The sequence below is a fragment of the Sinocyclocheilus anshuiensis genome, unplaced genomic scaffold (assembly GCF_001515605.1).
Source record: "Sinocyclocheilus anshuiensis isolate Anshui unplaced genomic scaffold, SAMN03320099.WGS_v1.1 scaffold877, whole genome shotgun sequence".
Taxonomy (NCBI): domain Eukaryota; kingdom Metazoa; phylum Chordata; class Actinopteri; order Cypriniformes; family Cyprinidae; genus Sinocyclocheilus; species Sinocyclocheilus anshuiensis.
In genome coordinates, this window is record NW_015557181.1 from 1,607,891 (window position 1) to 1,620,752 (window position 12,862).

General features: G+C 32.3%; 1 protein-coding gene and 1 long non-coding RNA gene across 2 annotated transcripts in view; both read right to left on the reverse strand.

The window, feature by feature from the left end:
- The window catches only part of slc34a1a (solute carrier family 34 member 1a), a 21,247-nt gene extending 18,912 nt beyond the window's left edge, over positions 1 to 2,335 (reverse strand). The window contains exons 1-3 of the mRNA XM_016473961.1: positions 2,308 to 2,335; positions 1,387 to 1,449; positions 97 to 240 (exon numbers count right to left, since the gene is read on the reverse strand). Coding sequence (XP_016329447.1) covers positions 97 to 240; positions 1,387 to 1,449; positions 2,308 to 2,335 — 235 coding nt within the window. The remainder of the gene's footprint in view (positions 1 to 96; positions 241 to 1,386; positions 1,450 to 2,307) is intronic.
- Positions 2,336 to 6,662: 4,327 nt separating this feature from the next.
- The window catches only part of LOC107678630 (uncharacterized), an 8,203-nt gene continuing 2,003 nt past the window's right edge, over positions 6,663 to 12,862 (reverse strand). The window contains exons 2-5 of the long non-coding RNA XR_001632953.1: positions 9,063 to 9,138; positions 8,892 to 8,963; positions 8,416 to 8,472; positions 6,663 to 7,178 (exon numbers count right to left, since the gene is read on the reverse strand). This is a non-coding gene — a long non-coding RNA (uncharacterized LOC107678630). The remainder of the gene's footprint in view (positions 7,179 to 8,415; positions 8,473 to 8,891; positions 8,964 to 9,062; positions 9,139 to 12,862) is intronic.

Genomic DNA, 12,862 nt, shown 5'->3' on the forward strand with positions numbered 1-12,862 from the left:
AAATTTTTAAACCAAGTAAAATGCCAATGTGCTAGAAGAAAAGATGTGGTTAAAAAATGCAAAAAGTGGAGTAAAGGTCAGTTAAGGAATGATTACCTCCAGCCAGTTGAAAAGCAGAGCTTAGGATGTCCAGTGAGCACACAAACCCATAGAGCAAGAGCAAGAGGAGAGGAATCCTCAGTAAGCTAATGAACAGTGAAGACATTTCTCCACGTCTGTCCTCGCTGGTCTTTGTGGGCACTAAAGAGAAGAGCAAAGTTCTTTATACAGTCTAATACATTTTCAGCTACACAATGTTCCTGTCTCAATGTTGTCGATGTGCATGTGAGCTGATTTATTTACATTGTTACTTTGTAGAGTTAAAAATAAGCATTCCGGAATGCAAAAGCCTAAAAAGTCCTAAAAAATTCAAACAGGACATTTGACTTAGACACACAATGGACTTTGGGAAGTTGTCCTATACAATTTGAACACAAACACATCTATTCTTTTATCATAAAACCCCTGCTTTTGCTGTCTTTCTTTAAAATAAATTGTCTATATTAAGAGTGATATTGCCATATACAGTATGTTATCATGCAATATATAATTTTTGCATACTCTCTGGGTAGATGAAGATGCGAAGTTTATAACATATCCCCATAGTAAAACTTATATACACATATTCTTCTAACAATATCCATATGATGATTATTTAAATGGTATTATATGTAGCAACCATATGCTGTACACTACAGTATGTCAACAATATATATATATATATATATATATATATGCAACTTCATTAAAACAAGATATACACAAAATATCTGTATGTTTGTGGCTTTGTAATAATTTTTTTAAATGTATGTCTATCTTGTATATCTACTAATATCAACATGTATTGATGGTTTTAGGATGGATTTACATGTACATGACATATGTCCAAAAATACAGTATATACATAAACATGCATATTTGTTAATATATGAAATTGTTCAAATTTTAAATACATTTCATACATGTTTTTACTTCATATGAAAATATATTTAATATACAGAAATGTAATATATGTACATATGTTACATTTGCCTTTGAGGTTTTGGGCCAGTAAAGATTTTTAAATATGTTTAAAGAAGTTTCTTATGCTAACAAAGTCTGCTTTTAATGTATTAAAAATTCAGCAAAAAATAACTGAAAATAATTACCGGAATTTAAAATAACGCTCTTCTATTTTTATAATATAAAATGTAATTTGTTACTGTGATGCAAAGCTGAATTTTCAGCATCATTACTTTAGCCTTCAGTGTCACATGATCCTTCAGAAATCATTCTGAAATGCTGATTTGATGCTTAATAAACATTCTAACTTGAAAAATGAATGTCTAAATGTTTCTGACATCTTACCATTGAAGGTGATAGTTTGCTCTGCAGTGGTGATTCTGATTGGCCGTGAGAACATGTTGCAGTCTGTGTAGAGATCAAAAGATATTTCATAACCATTTACATTTTTTGCACATTGATCTTTGACTAAGGTGTTCAGTTTTCCCCCCATTCAAAGGTTAGTTACAACAGACGGTTTGCATATTTAAATTAATATTATTGGTAAAAAAATCAGTCAAGATACGTTTGTCATTTATCATGACTGTTATTGATGCTTAAAACAAAAACCTCAAGTAAATGAATCTGAATGTTTATATATTTGTACAGTAAAATAAAAAACAATATTTTTGGCAACGTAGGTGCTATTAATTTACTATAATTAATCTGCAAAGTCAAGATGGTGGTTTCTTGTTAGATGCAATGGTTTAGAATTGAAGTGAGATGTCAAAGCAAATACATCATTTCATTCTGTGTTAAACTGTGTTTTTACTTTTAAGCTCTAAAAGTTTGCTATTATTGGCCTACACATTTTTTCCCTGAAAGGAGTAACATTTTGTGTCAATTTCAGGACAAATTGCTCTGTACTTTTGAGCATCGCAACAAGCCCAAAACAGCAATTTGGGGTGAAAATATGTGTTTCTGGAACTATTAACCAATGACAAATTTGGAAAATATTACAGTGAACATCATCAAACTATATCACAATCAAAGTGCACCCATGCAGTGACTTTTCTGATTATTTTAGTTAAAGCATTGTACTTTATTGTGGCCCATGCATGGGCAAGACTTTGAGTTTCCCTGCTCTAAAACATATGTTTTGCAATAAACCAGGCCTAAACACTGGTACATTTGCAGCAAACACATAATAAACTCAAAGACACCATTTCATTCTCAGCTGCACCACTGAAAGAGCTCTGCATTTGGAGCCTGTGCTCTCACACTGACCTGCTTTTGTATAAATGGAGCCGTACATGGCATTAAAATCTCGCCCTTATCAGCACAAGAGCACAGCAAGCTACAAAATCACAAGACGGCTTGCACAATGCCATTCTGAGCACTGGACCAGGCTCTCCATTGTGACCCTGAGAGCCAAATATGGTTTTATTGAATGCAAGCCTGCCACAACACTACATGAACTCAATCAGAAATACGTGCACAGAACAACAAGAGTCCTGAGAGTGCTTTCTTTAAAATAAATGTCACTTGTTTGTTATCTAATGCGATGACAAATACATTTTAAAGTGTTCAAATGTGTTTTGGGGTCACTACACTTGAAGAAAAAAAAACACAAGTGAAAAAAAATAATATCACTCAAAAATTGATGATAAATATCACGATTACAATTAAACGGCACATAAAGTACAGTAGAAAGACTGAAATAGTATTTTCTTGTAAAACATACTTCAATAATCTGTTTTATTTATAACTTATATTTTAATATATGTGAAATGTAACAGTTTCTATATCTCCATAGAGGATTGCAGTGAATATTTGGACACTCTAGCTTTATTTTAGTCTACTTTGTTTTACTTATTTGAATTTTTTAGTTAAAGTATAGTTGTGTTTTGTCATCTCTATACATTTTGTATTATTTTTATTTCAGTTTTAGCTATAGTATATCAAGTTAAATGAAAATGAGAAATAAATAAATAGTCTAAAACGAGTTTAGGGGTTTTGTTATTTATTTATTTTATTTATTAATTTCAGTTCAAGTTTATTTCAAGTAACTTTTTTTATGGCTTCAGTTTGAGGTAAGTGCTTACCTAAACAATGGCATTTTTTGATTAATGAAATAGAAAGACTGAAACAGTGTACAGTACAGTAGACAAAAACACAGTGAAGGTTCAATAAGACTTACAGAGTCTGACTAATATATACAAAAAGCAGCAGGTGATTCTTCACTAGTAACACTGACAGATTAATATAAAGGTCACATTAAATCATACCTTTTCGGGGTCCGGATTTGATTCTAGAGAGGTTGAGGAGGCTCTTAAATTGACAGTCCGCATTGTAAAAGAGGTTTATATGGGAAACCCTGTCATGAGGTGTCCATAATGACCTTCTCTGACTAATTAACTCATGGGCCATCAGAGTTCAGTTAAACGAGCCAAGACCCAAATGCAGGATCAGTGATGCATAAACTGCTGGTTAATAAACCACTTAAACATTCATATCACAGTCAGATGAACGGTCCTAAAGATTCTATAAGAAAACTAGCATTTTCTTTTTAAAATCGACCTGTTTCCTCAGACTTTGGCGTATCTTTACTGTAAAATCATGACATCTTGTGGAGAGATGCCACAATGTCAATTTTCTCTTTTTTTTTTCCTCTAAAGTCATTTTACACTGCACATCTTTTTAAGTATTAGATATCGGTCTTTCATTTTAAAATTGTATATTTGAATACGTGTGAAATAACTCTATATCTCCATGGTTGGTTCCAATGTAGACACTACGGTGTTATTTTCGTGTCACTGAGACAAATAAAGTTTTTATTAATATTCTGAATTTTTATATTTTCTGTCTTCATTACAGTTGTAAAGTTTTAGTAACTTTGTTGTGTGTTCGCCACCTTTTTCTCTCTCTTTTTTTTTTGGGAAATGTCTATAAAGGTTTATTTGTTTGTTTGTTTTATTTAGTTTTAGTTATATTAGTACATTATTAAACTAAATTTAAATATAAATGTTGCCTTGACAATTAGCTGAAATAAGTTAAAAATATATACTTTATTTTATTTCAGTGAAAGTTTCTTTTATTTCAAGTAACTAAAGTTTTTTATGGTTTTTGTTTTAGTTAAGAACTCTGTAAATTATTATTTTTTTTTGTTTTTTTTTAAAGTTGTAAATAAAACGATTGGAGTACATTTTACCAGTTTTTTTGTAGAAAATATTTCAATATTTCTACTTCAAAATGTTATGTTTGCTTCAATGTGATCTGCTGTTTCTTTGTAATTATATGTTAAATTTACAAGCAATTTCTGAGTGAAGACTGTTTCTGCACCAAACTTTTTTCAGTGTATGATAACTCATTTCATCTTCCTGAAAAGGTTACTTGGTAAACAATAACATTTTCTAGTTTATCTGACTTCCTCGATCTCGTCAACGCAGGTGAACTTTTGAGACGCTGCCAGCTGGCATTAGTGCCATTACCTCAGGGCAACAAAACAAGTTTTGGTGTAGAACTACTTTTGTCAAATGTTTTTGCAGATCTTCACTGTACTAGGTGTTAGACACGTACACACGTGTTAGGTTTAAATACTCAAAATGAAAGGTACAAATAAAACAAGTCTTCAGGACCGCTGTAATAATAAAAACATGTTTCTATTTACTAAAGAAAATTTGTGGTGTTTGCCTGTACAAAACGTACTGCCCAAGTTTGATCTTTAAAGTTATGGGTTTATTAAATTATATGAGTAATAGTGATGCTTAAAACACAACAACTAAACTTGACAGTTACTGAAGATTAAAATCTGGACCAAGTATTGGAGCAAAATTAATGATTTTAGCATTAGCTCATGGAGCTGTGGTCAGTTGTCAGTCATGTGTGGTCTGGTCAGATTAATTATTGTGGAGAGGCCTGCAGTGTCAGCAGTCAGACAGCTTGATGCACCAGTTCACCTCTGAAAAAATGTAATCTGAGGACAGCCATTAAAAAAATAAGTCTAAAAAAGGGATTGCAAGTGTTTAGCATTGTTTAGGCCACATTCACTGTACACAAATTGAGTTAGGTTATTTACAGAAATGGGAACCGTATTTAAAAACTGAATTCATTCTTTAAAAACTGCAGTTCATGAGAAATTATTCATTAAATCGGTGTTGTAGAAGCACAAACAGGCTGCTTAAAAGCTGTTTTAAAGGATTAGATCACCCAAAATTTGCCAAAAATGTACTCACCTTCAGACCTTCCAAGATGTAGATGTGTTTGTTTTCATCATTGATAAATTTGGAGAAATGTAGCATTACATCACTTGCTCACTGACGGATCCTCTGCAGTGAATGGGTGCCGTCAGTCCAAACAGCTGATAAAAACATCACAATAATCCACAAGTAATCCACACGACTCCAGTCCATCGATTAACATCTTGTGTCGTGAAAAGCTGCGTGTTTGTAAACAAATCCATCATTAAAGCATTTTAACTTCAAACCATCGCTTCTGGTCAAATTACAAGACCATAATCAATAATAACACTTCCTCCAGTGAAAAAGTCGCACATTAAAATCCACCCACTTAATGGTTTAAAACAGTTTTAGACTGTTTTCACATGTAAACGGTGCTTAATCTGTGCATATTTCTCTCCTGATTCAGACAAGATGACTTTTTCACGGAAGAAAGAAATATTATGGATAAAGGACTGGTATTTTAGACAGAAGAAACAGTCTGACGGTAAAAATGTCCTAATGAAACATCCTAACGAATTCACAAGACATTAATTGATGGACTGGAGTGGTGTGAATTACTTGTGGATTATTGTGATGCTTTTATCAGCTGTTTGGACTCTCATTCTGACGGCACCCATTCACTGCAGAAGATCCATTGCTGAGCAAGTGACACATCCTGGATGACCTTTTTTTGGGGGGGGTTACTTAAACGCATCTTATCTTAAGACTTGTTGATGGTAGTTTAATTTTACTTTGGTCAGAAATTGCTTGCATTATACAGACTGCACAGATTTCATGTAACTTGTTTACAGGTGTGAGATGCTGTGAGGGCGACTCAGTCACTTCATCACTGAACTTTAGAATGATGAGTGGTTAAAACTTTATTAGCACAAACTGTTTAACTTATGGATACTGTAAGCACTTACACAACATCTTCAGCTGACTCATACTGTATGTCAGCTCTGTTCAGCTGATGCCAATAAATAAGTCAACGAATGAGCGTCTGACACTATTTGACTTACAGGGGCCCAAATACATGAGAGAGCTAGTGTGGAGTGAAAAACGTTCGACAAACATACCATTAGACTGTAGAAACAAGCCAGCATTAAGCGTTCTTAAAAAAGAATGTGCTGTAACTTTCAGAACACAAAAGAAAGAAAAAAAAAAGAGCATTTATCAAAACTAAATTGAAAAAATTACTAATTTTGATATCTGAGGGATTCTATGGAGCCCCTAAAAAGACAAGATGGTTTTAAAAAAAATTGATGGGAGGAAAAATGTGCATTTACTCGTAAAACTTTTACTTTTTGTAAAACTTTTTGTGTTTGCTCACTAACTTTGTTTCTTATAACTTTTGTGATGCAAAATGCAAAAGCATTCAGTAAAAGCATTCAAATATAATTCTTCCATCACAATGTCCCTTTAGGGGCTCTGTAGATTTATGATGTCAGACACCCAAAATATCAATATGACTGCCAAAATTTACACACTAACAGCAGCACCTACTGGCTGCGAAGAAATTGTCCTGCCCAATTATGATGAGGTAATAAAAAATAGCAAAGATACTATTAATTTAAATGGATTTAAATTTAACTTGAGCTTCTTTACTGTAAAAGCAGACATGCCCTTATGTTCATAGTGAAAGCATTGTGTTTATAGAATTTTTTTGTGTTTGTATCTGTACTGTCAGTGTACAGAGATGCAGACTGAACGTGCTGCAGATCGACAGATTTCATAATTGCACGTGTGTTGAGCTGTACTGAAAATCCAACAAAAGAAGGAGCTAATGCTTTAACTGTACTATACCAAACCTTGTTTTTAAAACCAAACATTTATCATTATGTGTGTGTTTGTGTGAGAGAGAAACACAGATTAATGGCAGCATCACTTTAGCTCTTCTGTGGATGATGCTGGAGTCACATTTTCTTCTGGTCCCTCCTGAAATATACAGAACCAAGAGATAAACATACAGTTTTATATCATGCTGGATATATTTATATTTAATTCATCTGTTCTATATAAAATCCTTAAGAGCTAGGTCATGATAGATCATGAAACCAATCTAATGAAACAGCCTTTAAGGCGAGACACTGCAAGTGAATAGGGTAAAATTTAAACATTTTTGTATTACAAGTTTAAATGTTAGGTTTAAATATGCAAATGAGGCATTATTTAATGAAATATGCACTAATTTGTATACATTTCTAGTACAAAATTCTAAACACCGGATGAAGTCAGTTTCAAAATTCTTGTTTAATTTTTGTGACATATTAGAGTCAAATGTTTTTACAGAGGGAATTTTGGGTCTCTCATTTTTGTCACTCCATAATTCAGAAAACAGACAGAAAACACTATATTTTCACAATTTTGGGGGGGGAATAAATGTTGTATATAATCAAGCAAATTATATATGAACAAATCCCTCTGTAAAAACCTTAAGGATATAGACAGGAATAAAAATGTAAAGTTTGGTGTGTGTAAGTGCTACTGAAGTGGAGATTTATGGCTCAGTGTAGGAGAAAAACGTCCTTTAAAAATATGTATTGTAATTTAAATCTATTGACACAAATAGATAAAGTGCTATAAAAGAAACACTTAGTGTCTTGTGGACGTTTTCTTTCAACAAGACTGGAAAACACTATGAAACACCAAAAAGCCCAAAATCTCAAACTTGACAGGTGCATGAAAAAAGAAAAAAGTGTTTTTTTCCTGCAGTGTCTCCTCTTAATAAAAAGAGCACATTAAATAGATCTCACAGCCCTAATATGCTAGAAATGACCAGTTACCACAGAGAATCGTTTTAACTATTTATGCACTTTATGCAAAAAGAGCATTTATAATGGAAGTAAATGGGCCATTTAGTAGTAGTATTTACTTTATTTACTGACAATATAAGTAAATACATTGAAAAATGAACTAAATATTGGGGAATATATTACTTTAAAATATTTATTTTTTAATCATTTATAATTTAATTTATAATAATATTTATTTAATTTAAATTGTCAATGTATTTATTATGTATTTTTTAATATGTCAAATGCATATATGTAAAATATTTCTTTTTCAAATAAATAAATAGCTATATTTTTTTCTAGTCAGAGGCATTTATTTCTCCATCCATTAAGCTTTTTTTCAGGTTCTGCTATCATTATAGGAATATTTGGACACTCACCTTCACCTTTTCCAGCTCTGACCCTCCAGGCAGTGATTTCTGGGGGATGTGGAAGGCCTAACATTAATCAAAAGATAGTTATTCAAATAATGTTTAGGAAATGCATTGCATAGTGGTCCTATGCATTCTTTCAGCACTTTGGTGTTAATAATCCTCAGTAGGCTACTCAAGGAAGCAATAGAGTTTGCTTTATGTCTGAGGCATCAGACCAGATGTACAGTTACTCGGGTACTGTACTGTAGCTGCTAACATGTAAACATTTCAAATAACTTGTTGTTAGTCTCTTTAAACTGTTGCCAGTGACAAGCTGATGATATTAGAAATCAGTCTTTTTCCTTTCAAAATAGTGGCAAAATTAGCATTTACATTGGGCATCCAGTTTTATTATTAACTAGGCCTATACTAGACTTTCCACACACACACAAATAAAATAAAAATCTGCTGATTCATTTATATTGATACAAGTATCAATTAACCTTTTTCGCTTGCTGGACTTCCTCTGTAGACTTCGACCTGCTTTTCACCGCATGTCTCTGGGGTGAAGTGGACTGCAAAGATACACCACACACACACAAAGAAATTCAGCACAGTAAAATGAGCACTCAGCAAAAGAGCCATTTTCTGTCAGCTCAGCAGGTTTTACACACCTTCTGATCCATGATTTAGTCGTGAGCTCAGACTGAGTGTCTCCTCAAACACGAACTGATCTAGCTGCGCAGCTGCCTGTCAGACAGAGAAGAGAATGGAACGATTATTTATTATACACAAGAAGAGCAGTTATTATACACAGTATATGGAGATGAAGTGTGTCGCGTCTCACTAACACTAGAGGGTATTACAGCACACTGACCAGTGTCTAAAGAGAAACAATCAACAATGCCTGAAATAATAGTTGTTGTTGTTGTTGTTGTTGTTTTTAAATAGAGCAGTTTATTAAACCTTTATGTATAGAAAAGGGTGCATGTGTTTTTGTTGAGTATCATATTCACAATACATCAGGCTTTTATGGCTCATAAAGTATGACATAGGGAGAATAGCCTATAGAGCTCATGAGGAAAAAAAAATCTCCATTTTATTCAGAGGCCCAAACGGAGCAAAAATATGCAATTTGGTGCAGATGCTGATACAAGAAAGATGAAATTCTGATGTTTGTAATGCAAATCAGTGACATCTTTATAACAGTACAGCAGACTTGCATAAAATGATACAAATATCAGTCATAACCCTATATCTCGAATAATATGTCTTACTAAAATTATATTTAAATGCTTGGTTTTATGCTCGAAATATATAATGCAATGTAATACAATGATGATTAAGAGATGAACAAATAAACATTCTTCAAAAGGAACGTTTATATTATTTGAGCATGATTTTTTTACAAAATGATGTCTGGATAATCAAGCTAAGTTGCTTCAGTCCAGTAAGTGTTCATCTTGAAAAATTACCAACAATAAAATTATTCTTATGTTTACTTTATAAAAATCAGTAAAGAAAATGACAGGTTTTTAAGCAAAGCTTTGATCAAATTCATGATTTAGAGGCCTTATGCATATCAAATATGATACTGTACAGTTTTTCTGGCATAATGTCAGTAACCACACAAAATAATTTTTACTGGTTCTTCAATTGTTTTTAAAAATGCCAAAAAAAAAGAAAAAAAACAAGTAATGTGATTCAAATGGATGCAAACATGGCATTTAGAAAGAGTTCACTTTAAATACTAAAAAGCAAATATGCTTTGGTCATACCAGCCTTGTGTTGACATATAATGTTGATGCATAAAGACTTAGTACACAAGTCATATGCATTACATTTATGCTACTTTGCGTGACCGTATAAATTACAGCATGGAAAAAAGCAGCTCTGACATGCAACTTAATATCTACTTTTTACATTTCATGCCAAATATTTGTAGCCAGAAAGCCTTGGGGGTGAATTAATGCTGATTAAAAAATGGTCATTTTCAAGTCAGCTGTTCATTAAACCTCACAACCCTCCGCCTGTTGAGCAGCGATGAACACGCATCCTCTGAGGACAGTGTGCGTGTGAGAAGTTCAATTGAAAGTGTGAGAGGTTAAACTCTCGATGTTCTGGTGTCACTGTGAAGAGCTCTGTGGCTCGAGAGGAGGAAGACACACTTCCTATCGATTCATCCACACCAGTGAGTCAACAACACTAAAGGTGACGTTTCTGAGCCAGAGAGATCGCAATACAGTGACACACACACACACGCGCGCTCAGATGAGCGGATATCTGAATGATAACCAGTGATCTTCATGATTCAAACATTGTTCTGTGAGCCGTACACAACGTTGTCCTTTTAGCTCTCTAGGACAGAAAAACGTGGTGGGAAAGCTTTTCAAGAGGCTGCTGTGGTTTCTAGCGTGTTCAAGGTGGTTGCTAACGTGTTGTTATTTTAAGCCTCTGGGGTCTGACGGGTTTTTGGGGCCCTGGAGAAGTTTTGACATGCCCTGGCATTTGTGTTTTTTCAGTTTCTTAAAAACATCTTAACTGCTATAGTCTGATTACACTGTATTCAGCACAAACTGGGCAACAATAATATGTAAGCAACATGTATGTGCATGTTTATGTTTTTGAGAAAATACGGTTTATGCATGGTTAGAGTATTAAGCAACCAATAGATTTTTTTCACTAAGTCTAACGTGTATTGCATTGGTTCTCAGCCTGGGGGTTGTACAAGAGAGCCTCAAAAGTATTTAAATTAATAAACTTTTAATAATGATAAAATATTAATTCTATAACATTAACAATTAATAATAACTATACAAGTCTTCGCTCTAAATGTACTGTATGCTCTATATACACACACTATAAAAAAATATATTTTTATTAATAATAATAATAAGCTTAAATACTTAAACCATAACTTGAAATGTATTTGTTATATTGCATAAACTATAGAATATAGATTTATAATTTATATAATTGTATTATATATTAATGTATGCAATTATATACATTACAAATTATATAATAAAATTATATTAATAATAATAAATCAAATTTTATAACATTAATAATTCATAATTATTCTAAATGTCTACTCTAAAACTCTATATATACGCTATATACTCTATACTACAATAAAATAATATTATAAACTTTAAATTGCTTAAGTCATAACTTGAAATAAATGTATTAAGTGCATAAACTAGATATAAATGATAGATATTTATATATAGATATTTATATAATTGTATTATGATCATTTATTAATGTATGCAATTATATAGATTACATACATTATATAACAAAATAATCACTAACATGAAAAACTGCATAACTGAGATATGTAATTTATTCAATATGATAAATACATTTAAATTTTATTTTAGTATATTAAAGTTATTTATATAACAATTGCATTACAACTAATAATAACAAAAATTGAAATTGATATATAACTCTTGCATATTTAAATATGTACAGTACATACACATACACACACTTTTTAAATGAACGGCTCTTGAAACTTCTGAAATTGTGAATTGTGGTTAAATCAACCAATTATTAAAGTTTGTTAATAATAAAAAAAACAACAAGCAGCTTAGTCATAAATACAACAAAAATACCAGACATAGCCTTCAGATATTGGGTTGAGAACCACTGATCTAATGGATGATTTTTCCCTCTTTACTGTGGGGTTTTGAACAATACTCAAACCTCAGAAATGAGCAATAATAACAATAACACTTGACTTTAGATCCAGTTGTTCAGTTCTGTGCAAAACACAAGACAGAGGCTGAAAAAAAGAGGCATAAAACCAATTAAGTGATTTAGACGTGACACAAGGGTGAGGTGAGATGTGACCTCGCACTACGCTTCAATTAAGAGGACTTATGTAAAACCTATCAGCACGTTCTGTAACTCAAATGAGGATTTAATAATGCTGAGAGAGAGACTATCATCTTTCTGAAGGTCGAGAAACTTATTCAAATCAGTGTTAACTCTTTAAAGACTCATTTGAACGGCAATGCAAATGTGTCTCTCTGTACTTTCGATCAATTCAAGGTTTGCTAATATTTAGACCTAAAGTTGGTATGATGTTAGAAAAGAGCTAAAAACATTGGACACCAAAAGGTGAAAAAGAACTATATTTAAATTGTGCTTTTTCAGACATACTTACTATATTTAAATTATACTATACTAAGTGCATATTAAATGCATTATTTTGAAACAACTTTAAGTATATTAAGTGTATTTCAAGATATGTTTAAGTTGGATTTTAATCTATTTGTAATATATTTAATATATTCAAGATTGACCAAATCACCCTCCATTAGGCCTGATTCAAAAATCTCTGTAACAGAGGTGATACAACATGAAAATATACTACTATTCCTTTGCTTGTCTCTGCACTCAGATTTCAGTTTGTCTTCTATAGCAGCTGATCTGAAAAACAACAAATGTTAATATTTCACAC